Source organism: Culex pipiens, chromosome 1, assembly GCF_016801865.2.
Source record: "Culex pipiens pallens isolate TS chromosome 1, TS_CPP_V2, whole genome shotgun sequence".
NCBI lineage: Eukaryota > Metazoa > Arthropoda > Insecta > Diptera > Culicidae > Culex > Culex pipiens.
Genome location: NC_068937.1, coordinates 101733557 through 101754374, shown reverse-complemented (window position 1 = coordinate 101754374; position 20818 = coordinate 101733557). Strand labels below are relative to the sequence as shown.

Below are 20818 nucleotides of genomic sequence, written 5' to 3'. Positions count from 1 at the left end.
TGTTTTACATTTCTTCTACCTTTGCAAAGCATAAACTTTAAAAAAAGTAATTTTTTAATCAAATTTTTCAATTTTCATTTAGTGCCAAGCATCTTCATTAGTATTAAAAAACACATATTTTCTGTAAAACGCAATTTTCACTGATAGAATATTTGAATCGAACATATTCTTAATCAGGAAGGTGAAACACAACTTTCTACGTATAAATCTCCCATGGGTGTGTTTTCGATTTATAATATTTTGCTTCCTCCATACCGTGAAAACCATATGGGACCACCCTAACAAAATTCGCTAATTGTCCAAAAATATGTTTTTCCATGTAATTTTGCCCGCTGAATCTGAATCTGCCCTCAGAAGTGAGCCAAAGTGTCAAAATATTGAATTTTGGTCATATTTTGGGTTTGATAATGATAATTTTACATGGAAACCCAAAATATGACCAAAACTCGATTTTTTACTCTTGATGTAGTGCTGGATCTCCTCTTTCAAATGCAATCTGACACTTAAAATTTGGCTTGCGCCTTTTCGAGATATTTGAGTTTTAAACTTGCATCTTCTACCTTGAAATGGCTGTAACTTTTAACCCTAAAGTCCAAATTGACTTGTCAAAAAATAAAAATGTTTGTTTTTTAGAGCTCTAAAAGTGCCTCCAATATTACTTTTCTCTAAAACTCAACCCTGAATTGCCACGTTTAAAAACAGATTTTCTTAGGTTTGCTCAGATGCTTTCTATAAATTTGGGCGTAGAAGGCGTAGATTGCGAGATAAAATTTTGGTGTCTTCGACAAAGTTGTTTGGATTGGCAAGCCCAACAACTTTCTAGAAGACAAAAAAAATTGCAAAAATATTCCTGAAAAGTTAGATTTTCTAAATCACCCTGATCGTGAACCACCCTAATTTTAACCAAACCAAAAGTTGCCCCTTTTCATTTTCAACAACTCCGTAGTAACAGTTCAATAGGGCGAATCTGCGTTTGTAAACAAGCAGTCTATCCCCCTCTTACTTAACGTGAACTGTCACTTGAGCAAAAGGGATAGACTGCTTGTTTACAAACGCAGATTCGCCCTATTGAACTGTTACTACGGAACTCTTCTCAAGACACCAAAGCTCCAAAACTTCACCATTTTTCGGAAAATCCATTGTGTGAAATCCATGTGCATTGGCGGCTAAGTCAACACGATTCCCTCGGACAAGAAATACTGTTGGATGACTTATTTTTACCATATCTTTGTTGAGCATCATTGAGCATCATTTCAGTTTCATTTGACCCAATGGGTCGATTACGATTGGTATTTATGGTAGAGTTCATCAAATTCCACCATATTTTGTGAGAATATTCGTAAGCAATTCTACGTTAAATGATTTTCGATGTTATTTAAATTGTTATTGTTTTTGTGTCTTGTTTTTTTTTTGTTACTCTGTTGAATTGGTGAACATCGAAGTCAAATGAAACGCCTGCTCGTTATTTACTGATTCGATTTTTTATTTCAATTTATAATTAACAATAATATTAACATTAACAACATTTCCTCTCACCATTCATATCTCAAGTGCCTTAACTAAACAATGGGTACGGATGAACTCAATTTCAAACAAAACATGTGTGTTTGTTATCCTGTATGGGTTTGCATTGGTTTCGAATAACCCTAATGTTCTTTCCTTCTTATGTATAATGGTGTCATTACCGATTGAAAATAAGTTTAACCGTTTTGCTGTAAAAGTCGTAAACTCAAGTTTTTTTTTTCGCGGAAAATTTCTTCCATTCTTTCTAATCCCAATTGTTGACGCGACTTACGACGGGTTACGTACTTGTGTTTGATGTTAATTTTGTTTTGAACGGGGGGGCTGGTGGGTGGGGCTTGGTACTTCACTAAGTTCAACGAATCTGGTGTGGTATCACAAGAAACATGGCGTAAAAGTTACGTTCGGATCTGAAGACACGTGGCAACCAAAGCGTGACGAGAGGGGGGGAGGGGGTGGAAAGCTTCTTGTTTTTCTCTTGTTTTCCTCTAAGGTAAAATGTAGCAGCACGTTACAACCTATGGTTTGCAGTTTTTTTAAAGGGGTTTCAGTTTGTTAATAGATTTGTTCTCTCTACTAGATCAAGCGGTTTCATATACGTTTTTTTTAAAGGTTAGAGTTTCAGTTCAGAAGCGGTTCGGCGGAAAAGAAACAGCTTTACGTGATGTGTCTTGTGATGTTTGCGCATGGTTTTGTTGTTGTTTTCTTCTTGCTTTTGTTCTTCTAAAACAAGAATATTTACTGAGCTACCTAAATCGAAAACTTAACGCAACACATTTTGAGGCATTTGTTATGTGTTTTTTTCTTCTTCCCTCTTATTTATTCCGTTAATGAACGTTGTTTTTTTTTGTTTGCTTTGAAAATGTCTAAACGAATGTGTTGTTTTGTGGGAGTGTTTTACTTTTATCGCGTGTGTATGACTTTTAATCTAGATTACCTTTTCAAAACAACCAATGCGACATGGGTTTCTTATGTACATAAGACCTTTTGAAAAAGTAAACGAGTAATTTCATTATCCGCTTTGTTTTGGTATTCACGGGTTATCTAAAATTAGCTTCCTTTCTGTTTTTTTTTTTTTGGTTTCTATTAGAAGAATTGTAATGGTTTTAAACACTCGTATTTACATTTATATTTAGCGTACTTATTTTTTGCGTTTTTGTCAGATTTTTTACGAAATTGTTTTATATAAAAAAGCCTAGATTATGTGGTTTCACTTTTTGTTTTTCCCTTTTTGATTTTCATATGTAAATTAAATGAAAATGGTTCTCGAAAAATGCTTGCTTTACAGTGTTGTGTAGTTATTTGCGTTTGTGTGTAATTTTGTTTTTTAGTCATTTTTAATTATATCCATAGTGTAAGCCAGCTCACCAATCTTTCTTAGCTTTAAGTCTTTCGAGTATCATAATTCACGTTACCCTAGAGGGGGGAAAACATTGTTAAATCATTCCGTATAATTTTAGCATGTGTTGAAAAAGAATGTTTGCGCACGAAAAATTACATTATTTTTTAAATTAAAACATATAAGTGATTTTACACCGAGATTTTTGCATGGTAATGTTTTTAAAGTGAGTTTGATTTGCTATGGAATAAATGAATAATTGATTTCGCACACAGGACGCAGATTTGACCCAGATGAAATTTCAAGAGTATACATTTTAAATCACAGTAACTAGGTTGACAAAATCAAGATGAAATCTAGATTAAATTATCAAAACAACCTATCCGTCATGGGTTTCCTAGGCAGATAGGACCTTTTGAAAATTTAATCTAGAAATATCCAATCATCTCATGAACGTTTGCTTGGATTGATTTACTGTATAACAGAGCTCCTTCCTCCACCAATTCATTTGTCAAATATGCGGGATTCAAACCGAGCACATATGGAGAAGACTGCGCCCAAGCAGGAACGGCTATCAGGCTGTTGAAGACTGGGAAAATTTCACGCTAATTTGAGCTAGAAATTTCTGTTAGGTAGGTTTCCAATGCAAAATTTTGCATGTAAGATTACATACAATTTATTGAATAAGTAATTTATTGCTCGGTGAGATTTTTTTGTATCCATATTATGAGCACTTTTTCTCCTGAAAATTCACCTCGAAAGACAAATATAATTTTGCCAAATGAATTATTTAGTGTCGCTCCATCACGAACAGAAATATTCAGTGAGCAAGCAATCGGTGAAAATCGATGCTCTCACGATAAAGATCGTCACATTCTGCGTCCGTGTGCGTGCAACCTCTTTGTAAAACAAGAACGTCATCTGTCTGTCTGTAAGATTGTATTTTTGTGTTAACTACCCATTTCTAACAAGGCGCTATCTACCGATTTACTTGCTTTGCTTTACTAGAACTATATCTTCTCTGCTGCTTCTTCTTCTTGCATCGTTTGTTTTAATTTTCTGCACATTGAGAGATAGAGATAGAGAATGATAGAGCAGGATGGTTTTTCCATTGTTTTGTTTTTTTTTCTTTTCATTTGTTTAAACTAGATTGATAGATGTGTCAAGTGCCTCACCGTGACAGCGCACACAACTACAACACGGATTAACATGAATATTTACTTGCGTTTTTTTTGCGTTTACTCTTGGTTTAGTTCGCGATACACCGAATAATTGCGTCCTGTCGCTTCAACGAGGAACAAACAAAAGCTGCGTTTTTTGTAAAATTTTTTTAAATCACGTCTATAAAGCAAAAATCGTGACAACAAAACAAACAATTACCACGCGTAAAACAAACGACTCCTGCCTGGTAGTGGTGGTGGTGGTGTGTACAAATAGGTAACAAATTGCCTAATTTTGTTTTTGCTTGTTCTCTAGACTACACGGAAAGAACAAGGCCTGGTAAAAAGTGGGTTTAAAGTGATTGTTCTTAGTGCTGCCGCCGGCCTTCTCCCTCTTTTCCATCTGCGCGCCCTAAATAACGCATTACGCCTAAATTTTCACAGCATTTTCTTGTTTTTTCTTTAAATTTAATATTTAGACTTTTTTTAGGTTCTGACTTGCTGCATTCGCAATAACCGAACAGCTCGGTTTCACACGTATCTAAGTAAGCCTTGCCACCCGGTTCAAATGCCTCTTTTTTTTGTTTGCAATGCAAAGCGCGCTTAGCTCATTTAGGTTTTTTTTCTTGTCTTGTCTTGTAATTTGTAAGGTTACTGTGTGTGTGTTTTTTTTTATCAAGTAGTTGCTATTTGCTCGCACTCAATTTCTGCAGTTTTTTTTAATGCAACGCGTAATCTCGATGTTATGCTTTTGCGATTTTATGTTGTTGTTTGTTGTTATCATTTACTATAGCGAAAACAGATTGGCTTACTTAGTTGCTATTTTTACACCAGCCGCTTACACACGATCGGAAATAGAGTTACTTTTTGAATGTGTGACTGTGTGAGTGAGTGTTTATGGTGGTTAAGTTTGTATGGTTTGATATTGTTGAACAATCAAACGAAAATTGCATTGTTTTTCCCTTTATAAAAGCTCGAATTGTTTGCCCTTAACGACGGAAATTAGTTTCAACTTTTAAGTGAAAATCATACCAATAATTGTATTTACAAACAGTTTGGAAAACCGTTACACGAAATGTTGCTTGCTTTTGCACGAACGCAAATCGGATGACAACGGAAAGACTGCTGTGTGTGTGTGCTGTAAACGCTACGCTGCTGTTTCTTGACTTATAAAAATGATTATTTTTTTTTGTTTTACTTTTTTGCTTTAAATTGGACACATTACCCTAGAAAATTTATCTTTTTGGTTTTAACTAGTTCGATTTGTACAACTTTTTTTTTGGTTTTAATTTTGTTGGAATTTTTCTATAAAAATGCACGGCACTAAATCTGCAATAATTTTATCTAAGATGTTTACACGTAAAATGGTAAACATTTAAGTAAGCAATATTGTTATGTTATTTTACAGGCTAGTTGTCGTTTTCTTGTGTGTTTTAATCTGTACTCGATTTGCAGTTGCTTTGCTGTTGTGTGGTTTGTGGAATCTTTCCACTTTCTTTTTTTATTTGGTTAGTTTTTTTTTGTGTAGCATCCTTTTGATGGAGTCCCTTTACGCAAAGTCCTGCCACTCTTTCGGACAGGTGAGCGTATTGTTCCGTTTTGCTTTTGGTCCCACACCCTTCGCCGGAAATGGGATGGCTTGTCTTGGCACTCGTATGCACCTTCTAGAGTTCTCATACAAAAATTAGCAACTTAAAATTAATATTTTAGAAAAGAAAACATTGCAGGCATGCCCCCACCATATTTTTTTTCTAAATGAAATCACAACTTTGTGATTTGTAATTTTTTTTGAAATATTTCAAAAAAGAATGTATAATTCTTTAAAACAACTCGTAAATATTAAATGACCCAGAAAAAATAACATCATATCGATATCTTCCCAATCCTTGCTGTCAAATCTACTGTAAACATACACGCAAATTCGAAATCACTCAGTTTCGTCTTAACTGAACATACTCAGGAGTGTGAGTTTTGAGGCCAAACGTCAAATTTGGGAAAACATCACTCCGAATTTAACGAAAAATGCAGACAGAAACGAGCTCCGGATTTTTGACCTTTTCACTACAAAGGTTTGTTGTTAGTTGAGATGCACTGACATTGCATGTCAATCGCTCTGAATGACAGAAGTATCTGATTTGAGTGTAGCCTTTTCAAGAAATCGTTCCTTGTTGCAATTCCGTTCGAAAACTTCTTACTTTTCTTGTCGTTCTCGAAAATGACAAACGGCCTAAAATTGCAAAAAATAAAAGTACTATAAGGTACTTTCAGCATCCATTTGAGTGTTAAAAATTTCAACTTTTCAGTACTTTTCGATACTGTTTTGGAGCTTGACGGCAAATAACATTCAAGCGTTTCACTGAAAGACTCCAATTAGGATTTCTAGTTAGAAATTTACTAACACATTCAAAGTATGTTTACATGGCAGCTGGACGTTTGTTTGCATCAGATTTCCTATCTCTTTCCAGCAAAAGTTTTTTGTCAGGCGACCTCTAGCTAGGTTTTTGACTGACCGCCCGATATGTCAGCCAACCGTGACAGCTCGAGCTCGATCATTAAATTGTTTCAGGACACTGTGACGAAGTTCGTCACTTTTGGGTTAAGTTATATTTTTTCACTGGGCCTAGAAAGCCTTATGTTTGTTAGGAATTGCAAAAAAATGTTGTAAAAATGTCGTAATCAATTCGTTGCAAAACTTGATATTTTCAGCACTCGTCGTTTTTAACCAACTCGGTAAACTTTGTTTGATCAATGTACGACTCGTGCTGAGGAAACCTTCTTTTTGCATCTTTTTGCATAAACTACATTTTGAGATTTGTTTGAAAACAGTCCAATTAGGTATTATTTTACGTACTTCAGTTATGTCATGCTTCAAAGACGACATTTGTTCTTGTATGTACTCAAGAAATATTGTGATATCGACTTGAAAGAATTCTTTGGAAATGTTGCTTGTTTGGAAAACTTTTTCGAACAGAAAAAAGTCAAAATTTTGAAGTTAGATTAAATCTGTCCCTTTTCTTTCCATGTTAAATTGGGTAAAAATTGTTAGTAAGCAGGACTGTTAAAATAAAACTTCATTGTTGCTTCAATGATATTTTTGTCATTTTTTGCTTTTTTTTAAACAACTTATACGTTAAATTTGTTGAACATTGGCTTGGGTTGGGATATTTTTTAACTCCACCGGTGGTGACACACTCCCACGATGTTTTCTTGACCCTTGTTTTTGTTTATTTTGTAGTTGCGTACTCGCAAGTAGTACACGTAGGAACTAACGAACGGCAATTTAAGAAACACTAACTAAAGAACAATTTAACGGTTTTGGTTTTTGTGTCTGACGGCTCTACTGATCTGATCTGATTTCGGCTAAACTTGGCTACGGCTTCTTCTAACATCTCGGATTAATCTCACTCTCTTACATCTCCAAAACGGAATGGTGTGGGAAGCAAAGACGGTTTCGTTTAAGGTCTCGTACATATGAACTTGAAGTGTTTGGGGTCGATCGTAAATATGCCAATGGTTCTGAGATGTTCTGGTGGCATGACCCCGCAATATTGGGCTGGTGGAGTTTGGCTTGCTTGGAGGTTTCTCCGCACCAGCTTTCGTACCTTTTATATACTAGATGGCGCAACATATGCTGAATTGGAACATAGAAACACGAAGCTGTTGGAGAGATATTCTTGGAAAATTTAACATTCTGGTTTAAACTCAGCTTAAAACTTAACAAACTTATCTCTTAAGTATTATCGAAAAATAAAACAACGCATTAACACGCCAACACGCACGGAGACGTGTGGGGCTTCGGTTCCCGGAATTTCTGGTTGCACTTCCGCCGGAGGACTTTTTTATTCTCTCTCTAGCGGTTTTTGGAAAACATTTTAACAAACTTACGAAACACATGCTTGATATATTGCGCGATCTGGTATATAAAATCGGTTTCTTTTGTTCATATGTAAGAGTAGGGCCCATCGGTTAAGGCGCTACACAGTAACAGTCAGGAGTTGTCGTCCTTGTTTGAGCCGCCACCGCCGACGCCGGCCTGCTGGCTGTTCTGGTTGCGCCCGCCGGACGGGCCACGGACCGTGGCCGGCTTGTACTCCAAACCCGGATCGAACTGCATCAGCACGAACACCTGCGGGGGAAAAAAGGGGAAAATTACAGTTTTTATTTTTTATTTTTTATTACACTACATAACAATTCGATGTGGACGCCAAGTACGTTGCAAAGTTGAAAGATGCCTTATAAACTACCAGGTAATTTGCGCTCCATCCATTGCACTATGGTACATTGGGTGGCCAAGTTTCAAAAAAGTGACCTTCTCCAAATATTTTTTGGTATTTTTTTCTCGAAAGTAAACATTCTAACTAAGAAAAATCCAAATTTTCAAAGCTCTAAGTTTGTTCATTACGGAGATACGCAAGCTGAAAGTCAAAAAATGGAGTAAAAAACAAGCGTTTTTCGTAAAAAAGGCTGATTGTTTAATTTTAACATAGCTCAGCCATTTTAAATGTTTTATTAGGACAAATATACATCGTTGGAAAGGTAATGAGATAAGCTTTGAAACTATTAATAGATAAAATGTTGTTTCCAAACCAAAAACTGAAGTTTTCATCGAATAATTGGAGCATTTTTTTGACAAATCATATTTTTTTGTGTTTGTTAATCGAGTACTTTTTTTGCTAACCGATGCTAAACATGAAACTAAGATCACTTGAAAGATTGGATTATAATCTAACATTGCTGAAATTTCCAGCCTGCGATTTTTTGCGTTTTCGGAGATATGCCATTTTGAACATTTACGTTTTATCAAAATTTGCTGCAATCTACATATGCGCCCGTTTATTTCACTTGCTTTGCTACCTACTTCGTGGGCATCGTCGCTTCAAAAATCAATACCTGGTTTCAAGAAGTTCGAAATGACTTTATTGGAATTTTCTGTTGCCTACATTTAAAATTGAGTACCTTAGTCAAAATAAGGTATTCGTACCGAAGTTTCTCAAGCGAAACTGGAGAATCTCAGTTTGATACCGAAAAAAGTATTCAGCAAAATGTTGACTTAGCATGATGAATTTCTGCGATCAATCCATGAAACTGATCCACATTTAAGTTCTATGTTGGTTAGTACAAAACATCATAAAAAGTACCTTTAACATATCCTGAAGCTGTCACAAACTCTATAATCAAATGAATTTTAAGAATATGGTTTGTATTTTATCGTTTTACTTCATAATTAATATTGTGGATAAAATTAATTTTTCTGTTATTTGATTTAATAATTAAAATATTCGCAATTTATGCCCATAAGGGTGGGAGGGGGGGGGGGGGTGGTCTCAAGTTATACGGCATGGACTCACAAAAAGAAACACACAACAGGAAATAATAAATATTTGACTTAAAATGAATTTATTACGCTTAACAAAAATTTGTTGGTGGGGAGGAGGAGAGGGGGGGGGGGTGAAAGAAAGAGGAGGGAGGGGTTGTGTCCTTAAAGTGGGGTGGGAGCTTATCCATAATTTAATAATATAAACTTGCAATATAATATATATGCAATTCTGTTTCACTTGCAAATGTATGAAAAGACTATTTATTATAAACAATCAACTATTGAAAAACATGAAAAGTCATAAAAATCGACGTATATCATTTCAATACCATACAATTACCTAAATTTGTATCAAAAAAACATTTAAAAAGCAAAAAAATAATTTGGCCGCCTGTTTGTATGGAGATGGCCCATAGTGCATTGTAGGTTAAAGCAACGTTTTCTGAACGACTGAGTTTTAGTGTCAAAAATATCAAAAATCATCGCTCTTGCAAAAATCTTTTTCGTAAATTGTGAGAACCCGTGATGAATGCAAGCAAACCCCCTTATGTATTTACATCAACATTATAAGGCTTTCTAGTCGAAATTTAACTAACACATTCACACCTCTCTTTTCGTTGCACACCTCTGAGTAGAAAAGAAGTTGGTTTGTTTGCATCAGTATCTGCTTTCTCTTTCACGCAAAAGTTGTTTGTCGTGCGACTTATAGCTGGTTTTTTAAGGCCTATGATGAAAGTTGCTATGTCCGACCCGATCGAATCGCGCAAGGGACTGCGACAAGGCGACGGTATCTCCGGCCTCTGTTTCAACATTGGGCTTGAAGGTGTTATGAGGCGGGCGGGCTTCCCAAGCAGCATCGTGCAACATGCTAAAAACGACTAAGTCCAGTAATGTTACAACAAGGGAGCAACAATGTTGCAATTCGCGAAAATGTGACATCGAAACAAAATTCTTCATGAAATAGTTACCATTATTTGCAGGGGCAACAATTTGATTTTGTTTGTTTACGCAACGTTTCGGTGACATTATTGTACCAATGTTGAAACAAAAAAAAAACTTTCTTCATGTTGAGCGGCGAATGTTGCAAATAAGTTGCTGCAATATTTCCTTGATAAGCTAAATATCGTTTGCCATGACAAGAACAAAACTTCGACTAAAAACAATAAATAACATTTCCACTATTCATAAAAGCATTCCGCTAATTATGCTGAGAAAGATTTTCCGGATCAATCAAAAACTAATTCGTGTGATTTTTTCGGATGATCCCAAAACTCGGCAGTTGGACACTAAGTCAGCACTCTGCACACTCACGGGAAGCTTACTTGGGTGTCTCGAGTTGCCTTGCCGTAGCCACTAAGCTTCCCGCCGGTGGGCAGCCTTGACCATCAGTTTTTTCTGGCAAGACTTTTTCCCGGTTCCGACTGAGGCCCCAGTACGTGGTCCACCACCCAACACAACATCCTCAGTGGGGTGCGGGAGAGCCGAAATCAGCCTAGGGCTGATGGTACCCGCGCCCGGTTCCTCGCCCCACTTACTTTTTTGCAATGGGAGGGGAACCACCCTCCAAGAACACTCGCCAAAATAATCATCAATTACGATATTTTTTTTTCGTTTGACAGTTCTCAAGACAAATAAAATGTTTGCAAATTTTATGTTTCCATTATGTTACCACAACGTTACACAAATTGGGGTGTTCGATATGTATGTTTAACTTTTTTGCTACATAATTGAAACGTTGCTGCAACAGAAGTGAAGTGTGGCAATTTGATCAAAGAGAAATAAGCAGGGACGTTCCCCAAGTAGCATTTGGCAACATGATAAATTTGACTAAGTCCAGTTTTTGTTTTGTTTTGCTGTAGAAACATAAAAATGACATTTTGGCAACAATACGTTGTAATGTTGCAAACGTTTCGAATTGAAAACAACTTTGCAACAATCCATTTCGTTTTGTAATCGAAACATATTGAAAACTTATTGGTTCCATTGTTGCAACATGTGACTTAGCCCGATTTGTGTGCTTAGACTAATATTGAAATCAAAAATCCTTAGATACAGTTCAGCCCAACCATTAGCACTTTCATCAATTCATCCGTGGCTTAGTGGTAGAAGCAAGGTGTGAAGATCTGAAGGTACCAGTCCAGAATCCCGACAGGGGTACTTTAGTATTTTTGTTCAAATAGATTTTTTTTTTGTTTCGCGCAAATTACACGACAACATAATGGCAACATCATGACAACACAACAAACTACTTTACCGACATATTTAGACAAACAAATTGTTTCTGAAACTTCGTCGTAACAAAGTTGAAACAAACGGGTAAATGTTGCCAACACAAAATTTTCGTGCGCTTTTTAGGGCACCACGAGTGTTCTAACTATGTTGTGATAGCACATTTTGGGAGTTACGAAATAGTTGCATTTAAGGATCCGCAACAAAAAATGTTACTTGGGTCTAAGGGTGAATGATTCAGAATTATTATCACATTTATTCAATTTATTATTTTTTAAATAGGTTTTTTTCCATCATTCATAATAATGATTAAAGGTGGGAACGAAGAGGGGATTCGAAAAACATAAAATTTAAATTTCAAAGAAAAAAGGGTATTTTTGCTATAGCCTAAAATCAAGTAATATATTGTCGAACATGAAAATAACACACTCAAAATCATAAAATTTCGAATTTGCATTAAAAGAATAATTTTCACACAGCTAATTATAATCAGGATCCTGAGTACACCCCTGTGCGTACAAAGCGCCATGATGGTGGAATGGAAAAAAATACTTCAACAATAAATTTTTAGCTTTTTCAACCCATTCTGTATGACTTTTTGTTACAAAATTGTCATTCTGTGTAGCTAGGATTAAGGCTCAGATAATTTTTATGTATAATAGCCAACTTTTTTAATTTTGATACTCCAGAATGATAGCAATGGCTCCAGAAAAGATAGCAAATTTTAAAAAGATTGAGAGCGCATGAAAAAATCATGAGTAGAATGCAATTTTACTCGGTAAACTTGAAATGGCCAAAGAAATACACCTTCTTACATTAAAGAAAAACTATTTTGTTTGTTGTCGACGAAAAATGCGATATGTATATTTTCCAGACTTATCCATTTTTGTTTTGTTGCGAAACCAAAGTGGAAACATATTTATTGAGAAATTAATTAGAAGTTTGTTGCGCTTGAAATCATTTCGGGTGCTCGTTTGATTTCAAGCAACCACAAATTTCACCATAATGGTGACACATTTGCAACATATTTGTTACATTGTTGCAACACCATCAATTTCTCCTACAAAAATTAGCATCGCATAGGAAACATTGCCGCAACACGTTCACAACTATCTGGCTAATGTTGCCAATCGCGTTGTTGTCGTGCGCTTTTTTTGTCACCAGGAGTGTTGCGTACATGTTGCCACAGCGATTTTGGATTGTTTTGAATTAGTTGCAAATAAGGCTTGGCGACAATAAATGCTGCTTGGGATTCAACATGCGGGGCACGATTATCAACCGGTCCAGCCAATTTATCTGCTATGCCGACGACATGGACATTGTCGGCAGAACGTTCGAAGAGGTGGCTAAGCGGTACACCGAATTGAAGCGGGAAGCGGATAAGGTTGGATTGAAGGTGAATATTGCGAAGACGAAGTATCTGCTGGCAGGAGGAACCGAGTCCCTTAGGACTTGCATAGGACCGAGCGTGACGATCGACGGGGACGAGTTCGAGGTCGTGGAGGAGTTTGTGTACCTCGGATCGTTGGTTACGTCGGACAACAACTGCAGCAGAGAAATTCGGAGGCGCATAATCACCGGTAGTCGTGCCTACTATGGACTCCACAAGACCCTACGGTCTGGTCATCTTTCCCGGCGTACAAAGTGTACCATGTACGAAACGCTGCTAAGACCGGTCGTTCTCTACGGGCACGAAACGTGGACGATGCTCGAGGAGGACCTACAAGCGCTTGAAGTTTTCGAACGGCGAGTGCTTAGGACGATCTTCGGCGGCGTGCGTGAGAACACTGTATGGAGGAGAAGGATGAACCACGAGCTGGCGCAACTCTACGGCAAGCCAAGTATTCGGAAGGTCGCCAAGGCTGGCCGGATCAGGTGGGCCGGACACGTCGCAAGAATGCCGGACGCGCTGGATGCGCGCCAACCGAACCGGACAATCAATCCGGTGAAGTTGGTGTTCAATTCGGAGCCGGTTGGAACGCGGCGGAGGGGGGCACAACGTGCACGGTGGTTAAACCAAGTGGAGGAAGATCTGGAAAGTGTGGGAGTTCCGCAGCGGAATTGGAGAGTAGCAGCCCAGGCTCGAGTCCAGTGGCAGCGCATCTGGAGACAGCTCATGACCTGGAGGTTGTACGAGCAGTAAAAGTAAGTAAGTAAGTAAGTAAGATGAAAGTTAACATGTTTCGTACACCTAAAATTCAGAGTCGAGAGAAACGGTCGCTCAAAATTTATAGGGGGATGGCGTCGCTATTTTTAGACCACGTTTTCCACTTTTTCTCATCGAAACCGACTACTTTATCGACTTCATTTTGCTGGGCGAGATAGGACGCCGTCTATTTTTAGACGATGACTCAGCACTTTTCCACTCTTGCACTTAAAAAAACCAGATGGCAGCACGATGTAACGCCACGTCCCTATTGAGGGCTCAAAGCCGAAAACGAAAGTATAATGATACCAACTCACACTATCATGACTAATTTGTTCATTCGTTAATTGATACAATAAATCTCCAACGACATTTGACCACTCCTTATAGTCATCAAGCTGTGGTGGCCGAGGCAGTTAAGTCATTGGGTTAGTTTGTCAAAGCTCTCTAGTTCGATTCCCGTAGTTGACACTCGGACCGCGCACTGGACTCACAATCCAGAGGTCGCCGGTTCGAATCCCGCGGCGGGCGCTCTAAAATTCTTTGTGTAAATATGGGTATTCGGCGCCGTCGCTCCGTGCCATACTTTCATACACTTAGGAGCCCAGGGCGGCGAAGTCCTTGTAGATAAAAAGGAAGACACTAGTGGTTGGTACTAGCAATGGTGGCCGACAGCTATAAAGTCAACTTCGTTTCGTTTTTTTTAGTTGACACTTTTGGTTTTTTGTTTTGACGGATGAACTTTTTTTTGCAAATGAACCTCGAGGGAATAATTCTATCGTCCATTTCGAGCTTTGTTCTCTGCGTCCACTATTCTCTCGACTCGAGGCAATTTTTCTCTCGAGCGAGCGCTGCCCAGTTTTGTGTGTAGAGACAGTGACAGCTTGAGGTTGATCTTCGTTAGCACCAGGACACTATGACGAGAAGTTCGTCATTTTTGTGTTAAATTATATTTTGACAATTTTGATAATTTTTACAATTTTGTCCACGCCGCACAAATGTCTAAAACATTGAAAAGCGCTGACCTCGGCGCTGACTCACTTTTTTCAGCCTTAAAAATGCCTTGTTGTACCTCGCACTCGAGAACATTTTAGAAAACCACTCCAAAATGGGTCTTAAAGCATTTTTTCATAAACCTCCACCCCCTTAAGAGATGCGAAAAACCACGCCATGGGCTTAAAGTCTTATTGTTTCGTCTGCTTTACAACTTTAAATAAAAATTTAACTCAAAAATGATGAACTCCTCGTCACAGTGACCTGATGCAAACAATGATCGAGCTCGAGCTGTCAGAGTCCCTGCGAAATATGTTGGCTGAAATATCGGGCGGTCAGTCAACAAATTTCCAGCTAGAAATCGAATGACAACAAAACTTTTGCTAGAAAGAGATAGCAAATCTGATGGAAACAAATCCGCAGCTGCCATGTAAACATACTTTGAATATGTTGGTAAATTTCTGGCTAGAAAGCCTTATGAGGTTTTACGCCGACTCGATTTGAAGGTTAGAAAAGAGTGCACTGTTTACATGGACTTAGCACAGTTCGATGCGATCGTCGATTTTGTTGGGGAAAATCGTCGATAATCGACGAAGACCATGTAAACAGTGCACGCGAGCTGTCAAATGACGTCACGTTTTTTTTTTTACATCTTTGATGAAGTATTTTTTGTTTATTCACAGGTAATAATACTCATCAACGTTTCTCGGTAAGTCAGTTTGCTTTTAAACTTTTAAATTGTGACAAGGATGTCTGTGAAGTACATAGCGAATTCGCTAATTCGAATTTTGCTGTTTAAAATATCCGCTAATTAAAACGTATTCGAATTAAAAAAAAAATAAACTTCAAAATCAGTAGTCAAATGAATAATAAAATTTAAACGCAATTTTTTGACGATATCAGAGCACGTGTTTTCGTGCTTTTGACAGCTGTCAGTCGCTTCGACTAGCGAGATCAGATCAGCTCTGTAGCGCCCTAGAAATCATAGTTCAAGGCCAGTACGCTTCTCCAAAGAATAGCAGTCAAGAAATAGCGTTAGGAACAGCAGAATGGAGAGGAATCAATTTATTGGAGCTTTTTGTCACTCTCTTTGGCTTGCTTTCGCTACCACTCATTGTTGGCATTCTTGCACTCTCGCGAGAAAAAATCATACCTCTCGAGTTCTCGCCGCGAGTTCTCTCCCTCGCTCGCGAGTGAGAAAAGCTTTCCTTCTTCTCACTCGAATTCCAACACTGCTCCCTTTTCAGCGATGGAAAAAGCTTCATCGAACTAAAATCTTCCGACGCTCATCAAGAGAAAAATCGGAAAGGAATTTGGCTCTGCTCTCTCGCGCACTAAAGATCGGTAAAAGGAAACTAAAAAAAAATCATCGTCTGGATTCTTCGGCGAAACGCCGATCCCACTACTACACTTGCAAGTCACACGTTGAAATATGACCTGTCACTTTTTGTAAATAAACAAAACGAAAAAAAAATCTTCTGCTGATGGATTTTCTTCGACTAACGATTTTCTTTTGCGTGTTTCGCTTCTCCTTCGCGGGTGAAGCGAGTGCGTAAGCGAAAAAGATTTTTTTGCGATTGTTCTTTCCCTGTCAACAATAGATAGTTGCTTGCTTACTTTTATTTGAGATATTTATTGCTTTGAAATAGTCAAAAACACATTATGGAAGCTGTCATTCATGGTCAAACTTCTGATAAGCCAATAATAGAACTGGGCTGAGAAAGCGTAGATTTTCCCTACAATCTTGTTGTTATGTAACGTTTTCTCGAACATTTTTTTCCAAAATATGTGAAAAAATAATACTCTAAAATTATGGGATTGTGGTTGTTGTTAACCCTTACCTGATCCGTCGGCAGCAGCGAGAAGTCGTCCGGCGGGTTCGTGATGACGTACCGCTTGCTGCTCGCGTCACAGCTCGAGCTCGTGTCGCGGAACCGGTACAGCCCGATGCACAGCATGCCGTACGATTTGAGCGCGGCCACAAACAGATCGCCGTACTTGCCGGCCTCGCCAAACTGCGCCAGCGGTCCGTCGTACAGGGAAATCTGCCCGACCCGGCATCTGTTCGATGGAAAATAAAGGTTAGATCATTCCGTAATGTTTGGTGAATGTTTAGGACCGTGTTTACCTATCCCGATTGCTAAGACTCTCGGGCGTGCTGTAGCCCCCGCGGAGGCCAGCACCTTCCGCCAGTATCAGCTCCAGCTCTGGCGTCGCACCGCCCGTGATGAGCGATCGTATCAGTGTTAAGGCGTTTTGATTGAAGTATGTCTGCAAACGGAATGGGAGTGGTGAGTTTGCGTTAGGCTGGGGTCGAGTGAGCTGACGAGGCACTTACCGTTGACATGAGGGAATCTAGCACACTCACGGCGAACGCGGTACCGCAGGCGAACGGTTGCGTCAGGTACAGCTCCGTGTCCGGATCGTCGTCGTCGTCCTGGTCCAGAAACTGCACGTTGCTGTCGTTTACCAACTCTGTGGGATTAAATGGTGTTGGGATTGTTTCAAGGGATGACCATTTTGGGGAATCCTTACCCGTGATCATCGGCACGTTGGCCCCGTAGACGGACCCGCGCCGCTGCAGCACGATGGGGCTGCCCACCGGCGTCAGGTTGTCCTGCTCGGAGCCCCGCTGGCTCAGCACTCCTATCGTGTCGTCGAACGTCATTGCTTTAATGTTGAGTGAGGCTAGGATGGCTTCCTTATCGGCTAACGTCGGATCGTCGTTGCTAGGAACTTTTGCCGATAGAATACAACACATATCACAAAGGTTTACGTTGACCGCCCGTAGATCGGCTCTACTCAGCGGAGATCCCTGTGGGGAAAAGAACAAACAGGTTCAGCAACTGCTTTGATACCGACTTCAAACCTGATGCCACTTACATTCAGTACGGATATCTTCGGCAGATTCTGCAGCATCTTCCACTCGCGTCGAATGTACTCAACGGAACCCACGATCACGACGTGTTTCAGCTCATGGTAGTGAAAGTTTGAAGCACGTAGTGGCATCACGAGGTTTCTTAATCCTATCAGCGGCGAGTCCGGATCGGCGAACAGACACACAACGACGTGCCCGTTCAGTACCGTCATGGCCGCCTGGTTTCGGTCCTTTTGGCGAGCGGAAGGTATCCGGATTATTACATAATCACTACATGGAGCTATCCCGCCGAATACTCACCAGTATACATTCTTCTAAGCACTTCGCTGGACTCCAGTGGAACATCCCGGTCGAGTCGTACTTCATCTCCGTCTTCTCAAAGTCGAAATCCTTGGACTGGTCGTCAGCGATGCCGGCCTGCAGCGTGACCCCGTTCTGGTTCTGCGCGCCGGACCCGCCGCCCCGACTCGTTGGCCTGTGCGAAAGATTGTTCGTATTCTTAATCAAGGCACCGTTTCTCCCAGAGCGTGCTACACAAGCACTCGCAAGTCGCACTACCATGCCGAACTTAAGCTCAACCAGGGGAAAAAAAAGTAATCAAATATACACTAGCGTACGACTTTGGGTGGGAAAAACAATTCGTAGCGAGAACTCAAAATTCAAAAAACAAATAAAATCATTCCATGACAGATTCTGGGAAAGGTACACCGAGACACACACTAAATGCGCAACTCAAAATCTTCGAATGGGCTCCTAAAAGGATGCAGGATGATGAAAGAAACTCTACTCAAGGTGAAACTTTGCCAAAAAATTAAATCGCATGTTCAGCTCTCGCGAGAGAACGCATTCAAAAATCAACGGAAGAAGCACGTTTGTTTTTTTTTTTACGGGGAAGTCGAACGGAAAGGATTAACTACACGGTTTTGGGGATTTAAGAACATTCTACAGATAAAAAGAAGAAAGCAAAACAAATGTTTGATTTGGTTCGTACATGAGCTTCTTCACTTCGTATGCTAGCTGATAGCCCGCATAAGGGCTCGGTTCACCATCCAAAGGCCTGCAAGAATAGTGGTAGGGAGGAGAAAATGGTGTGATTTTCTACTATCTTTTCTAGATCAGCTTAATTTATAGATTCTTGTTCACGTGTATTGAAATAATCGTATGTCGCTATGCCCTACATATTGGAAATCATTTAACATAACATATCGTTTTCAAGTCCTTCACACTTTTTATAGTAGTAACCCAGATATTCACAATGTCAAAGCCATTTCCATTCATGCTTGCAACAAACGACCTGTAAAGTTCCACAAATCCAACTTAAGTGGCGATACATCATGACAGGGTTGCCAAATCTTCAGTGTTTTCAAAGTCAATAACATTTTGATTCAAAATAATGATTCGGGGTAACTATGAATTCATACATTGTCCAATTACCGGAAACCAGGGTGACATTGATGGCCTGGATGACATTGATCGACTGGGTGACACGATATTTTTGCAAAATCAAAAAAATGCCATTCGAACGGAATGGTTAGATGCCATACTTACTATAAAATACTTTAAGAATTAGTTTTAAACAAAGTTTAAAAGTTTTCAAAAATGATGATCATAATTACAAAAAAAAAAAACATGTAAAATTTTTGGTTTGGGTGGCAACAAGAAATGAGACCGTAAACCGGGGTAACATTGATAGCCGGGTTGGCATTGATAGGTTTAAGATTTTATTTTGGCAATATAAAAAAACTATGAGCAATTTTCAACAAGTTTTGAAAAGTTTCAAAAGTTGTTAACTATAATTATGATAACTTAATAAGTGTCATGTTTGTCTCAATGAAAATGAGTTCGAATCGGAAAACAGACTTCATTATTGGATTCTTTGAACAATTTCATACCAACTACAGCTAAACATAATTCTGGGTTACAAATTGGTGTTATTGAAACAGGAATCAAAAATATCTTCAAATGTATAGGCTTTTCAGTAAATCAATTTTCCATGCAAATTTGGAAAATTAATGAATCATGCTACAAAATTGGTTTGATGGCAACCAAAATTGATATTTTTATGAAAAAAAAAAAACAATTTCAGATAAATTTTGATCTTTCGTTGAACTTTTTTTGACTTAAATTCAATTGAATTAAACTCAAATTTATATAAATTTTATTAAAAATTATTAAACTTAGTTATACAAACGTTTACCTGTCCAATGAAACAAATAAACCTTACTAATGATCAATTTCACGTGATTTGCTTAATTTTCACCCTGATTTTTAAACAACAAATTTCAACGTAACTTTGTTTTAAAGCACATAAATTGTATTCCTAATATTGTAATGTCTTCCCGGTTTAGGGTATTTAACAAAATATTTTCAATAAATTTTGAACAGATTAGAACTTTTTTTATGATGTGATTGCAATTGATGTAATTACATGTAATTGATGTAATTAAAAATGATTTCAATGTTTTCATGTTTCAACTATTATCTTGTAATTTGTTCTGTTGAAAATTTAAGAATCATGCCTGGTTTGGTAAAATTTTAATATTCGACTTTCTGTTTCTGACAGTTCTCTAACAAAAAGAATTTACAGAGTTCAGAAATTGGTTTGAAAGTGAGAATGCACTGCAATTCATAACAGAATGCACTATGTGTTTGCAAATCAACTTAAGGCATAGTAACATTTTCACGCTATGAGCGTGTACACTTAAAAAAAATCATGGTAATATTACATCTGGGAATGAGTACTTCTTTTATGTCAGACAAAATGGGTATATTTCCATCTAAAAATTAAATTTACCAATTTTTCGTTGTAATGCCACTTTTTCAGTCTTAATTGAGGTAATATTACATCATAAAAATCTTCAAATTTGAAACCTTTCAAATTTTCCAAATTTTATACTGTGTAGCCTTTTAGAAATATATTTTTCGTGACCCTAATATATTCTTCAAAATCGTGTGACCCCCTACCCCCCACAACAATGTGTAAACGCACAGCATTCAAACACTTACCGGTTGTACGTCGATGGCGATACTATATTATCCGGTGGTTGTCTATTTACATTAGGTTTCACTTTGTTAACTTGTTTAGTAGAATTAAGCATCTGATTGGGACTTGGCGACGGTATGTTACTTCTTCGGTTGCGATTGATTACTGTTGACGGCAGCATTTCGAGGGCGAGGGAGAAAACAATAGACAAAAAAGTTAGTACACGTCGTAGTTGGCACTGCGTGGACACCG

The 20818-nt window shown here is 38.4% G+C and overlaps 1 protein-coding gene across 2 annotated transcripts in view; it reads right to left on the bottom strand.

The window, feature by feature from the left end:
* Positions 1 to 3689: 3689 nt before the first annotated feature.
* LOC120425424 (calcium-activated potassium channel slowpoke) overlaps positions 3690 to 20818 on the bottom strand; it is a 104474-nt gene continuing 87345 nt past the window's right edge. For both annotated transcript variants that reach the window (XM_039589949.2, XM_039589951.2), the window contains 9 exons: positions 20590 to 20731; positions 18575 to 18640; positions 17884 to 18058; positions 17589 to 17813; positions 17241 to 17520; positions 17044 to 17180; positions 16834 to 16976; positions 16547 to 16766; positions 3690 to 8146 (listed from right to left, as the gene is read on the bottom strand). In XM_039589949.2, the coding sequence (XP_039445883.1) occupies positions 8009 to 8146; positions 16547 to 16766; positions 16834 to 16976; positions 17044 to 17180; positions 17241 to 17520; positions 17589 to 17813; positions 17884 to 18058; positions 18575 to 18640; positions 20590 to 20731 (1526 nt within the window). In that variant the 3' untranslated portion in view covers positions 3690 to 8008. The remainder of the gene's footprint in view (positions 8147 to 16546; positions 16767 to 16833; positions 16977 to 17043; positions 17181 to 17240; positions 17521 to 17588; positions 17814 to 17883; positions 18059 to 18574; positions 18641 to 20589; positions 20732 to 20818) is intronic.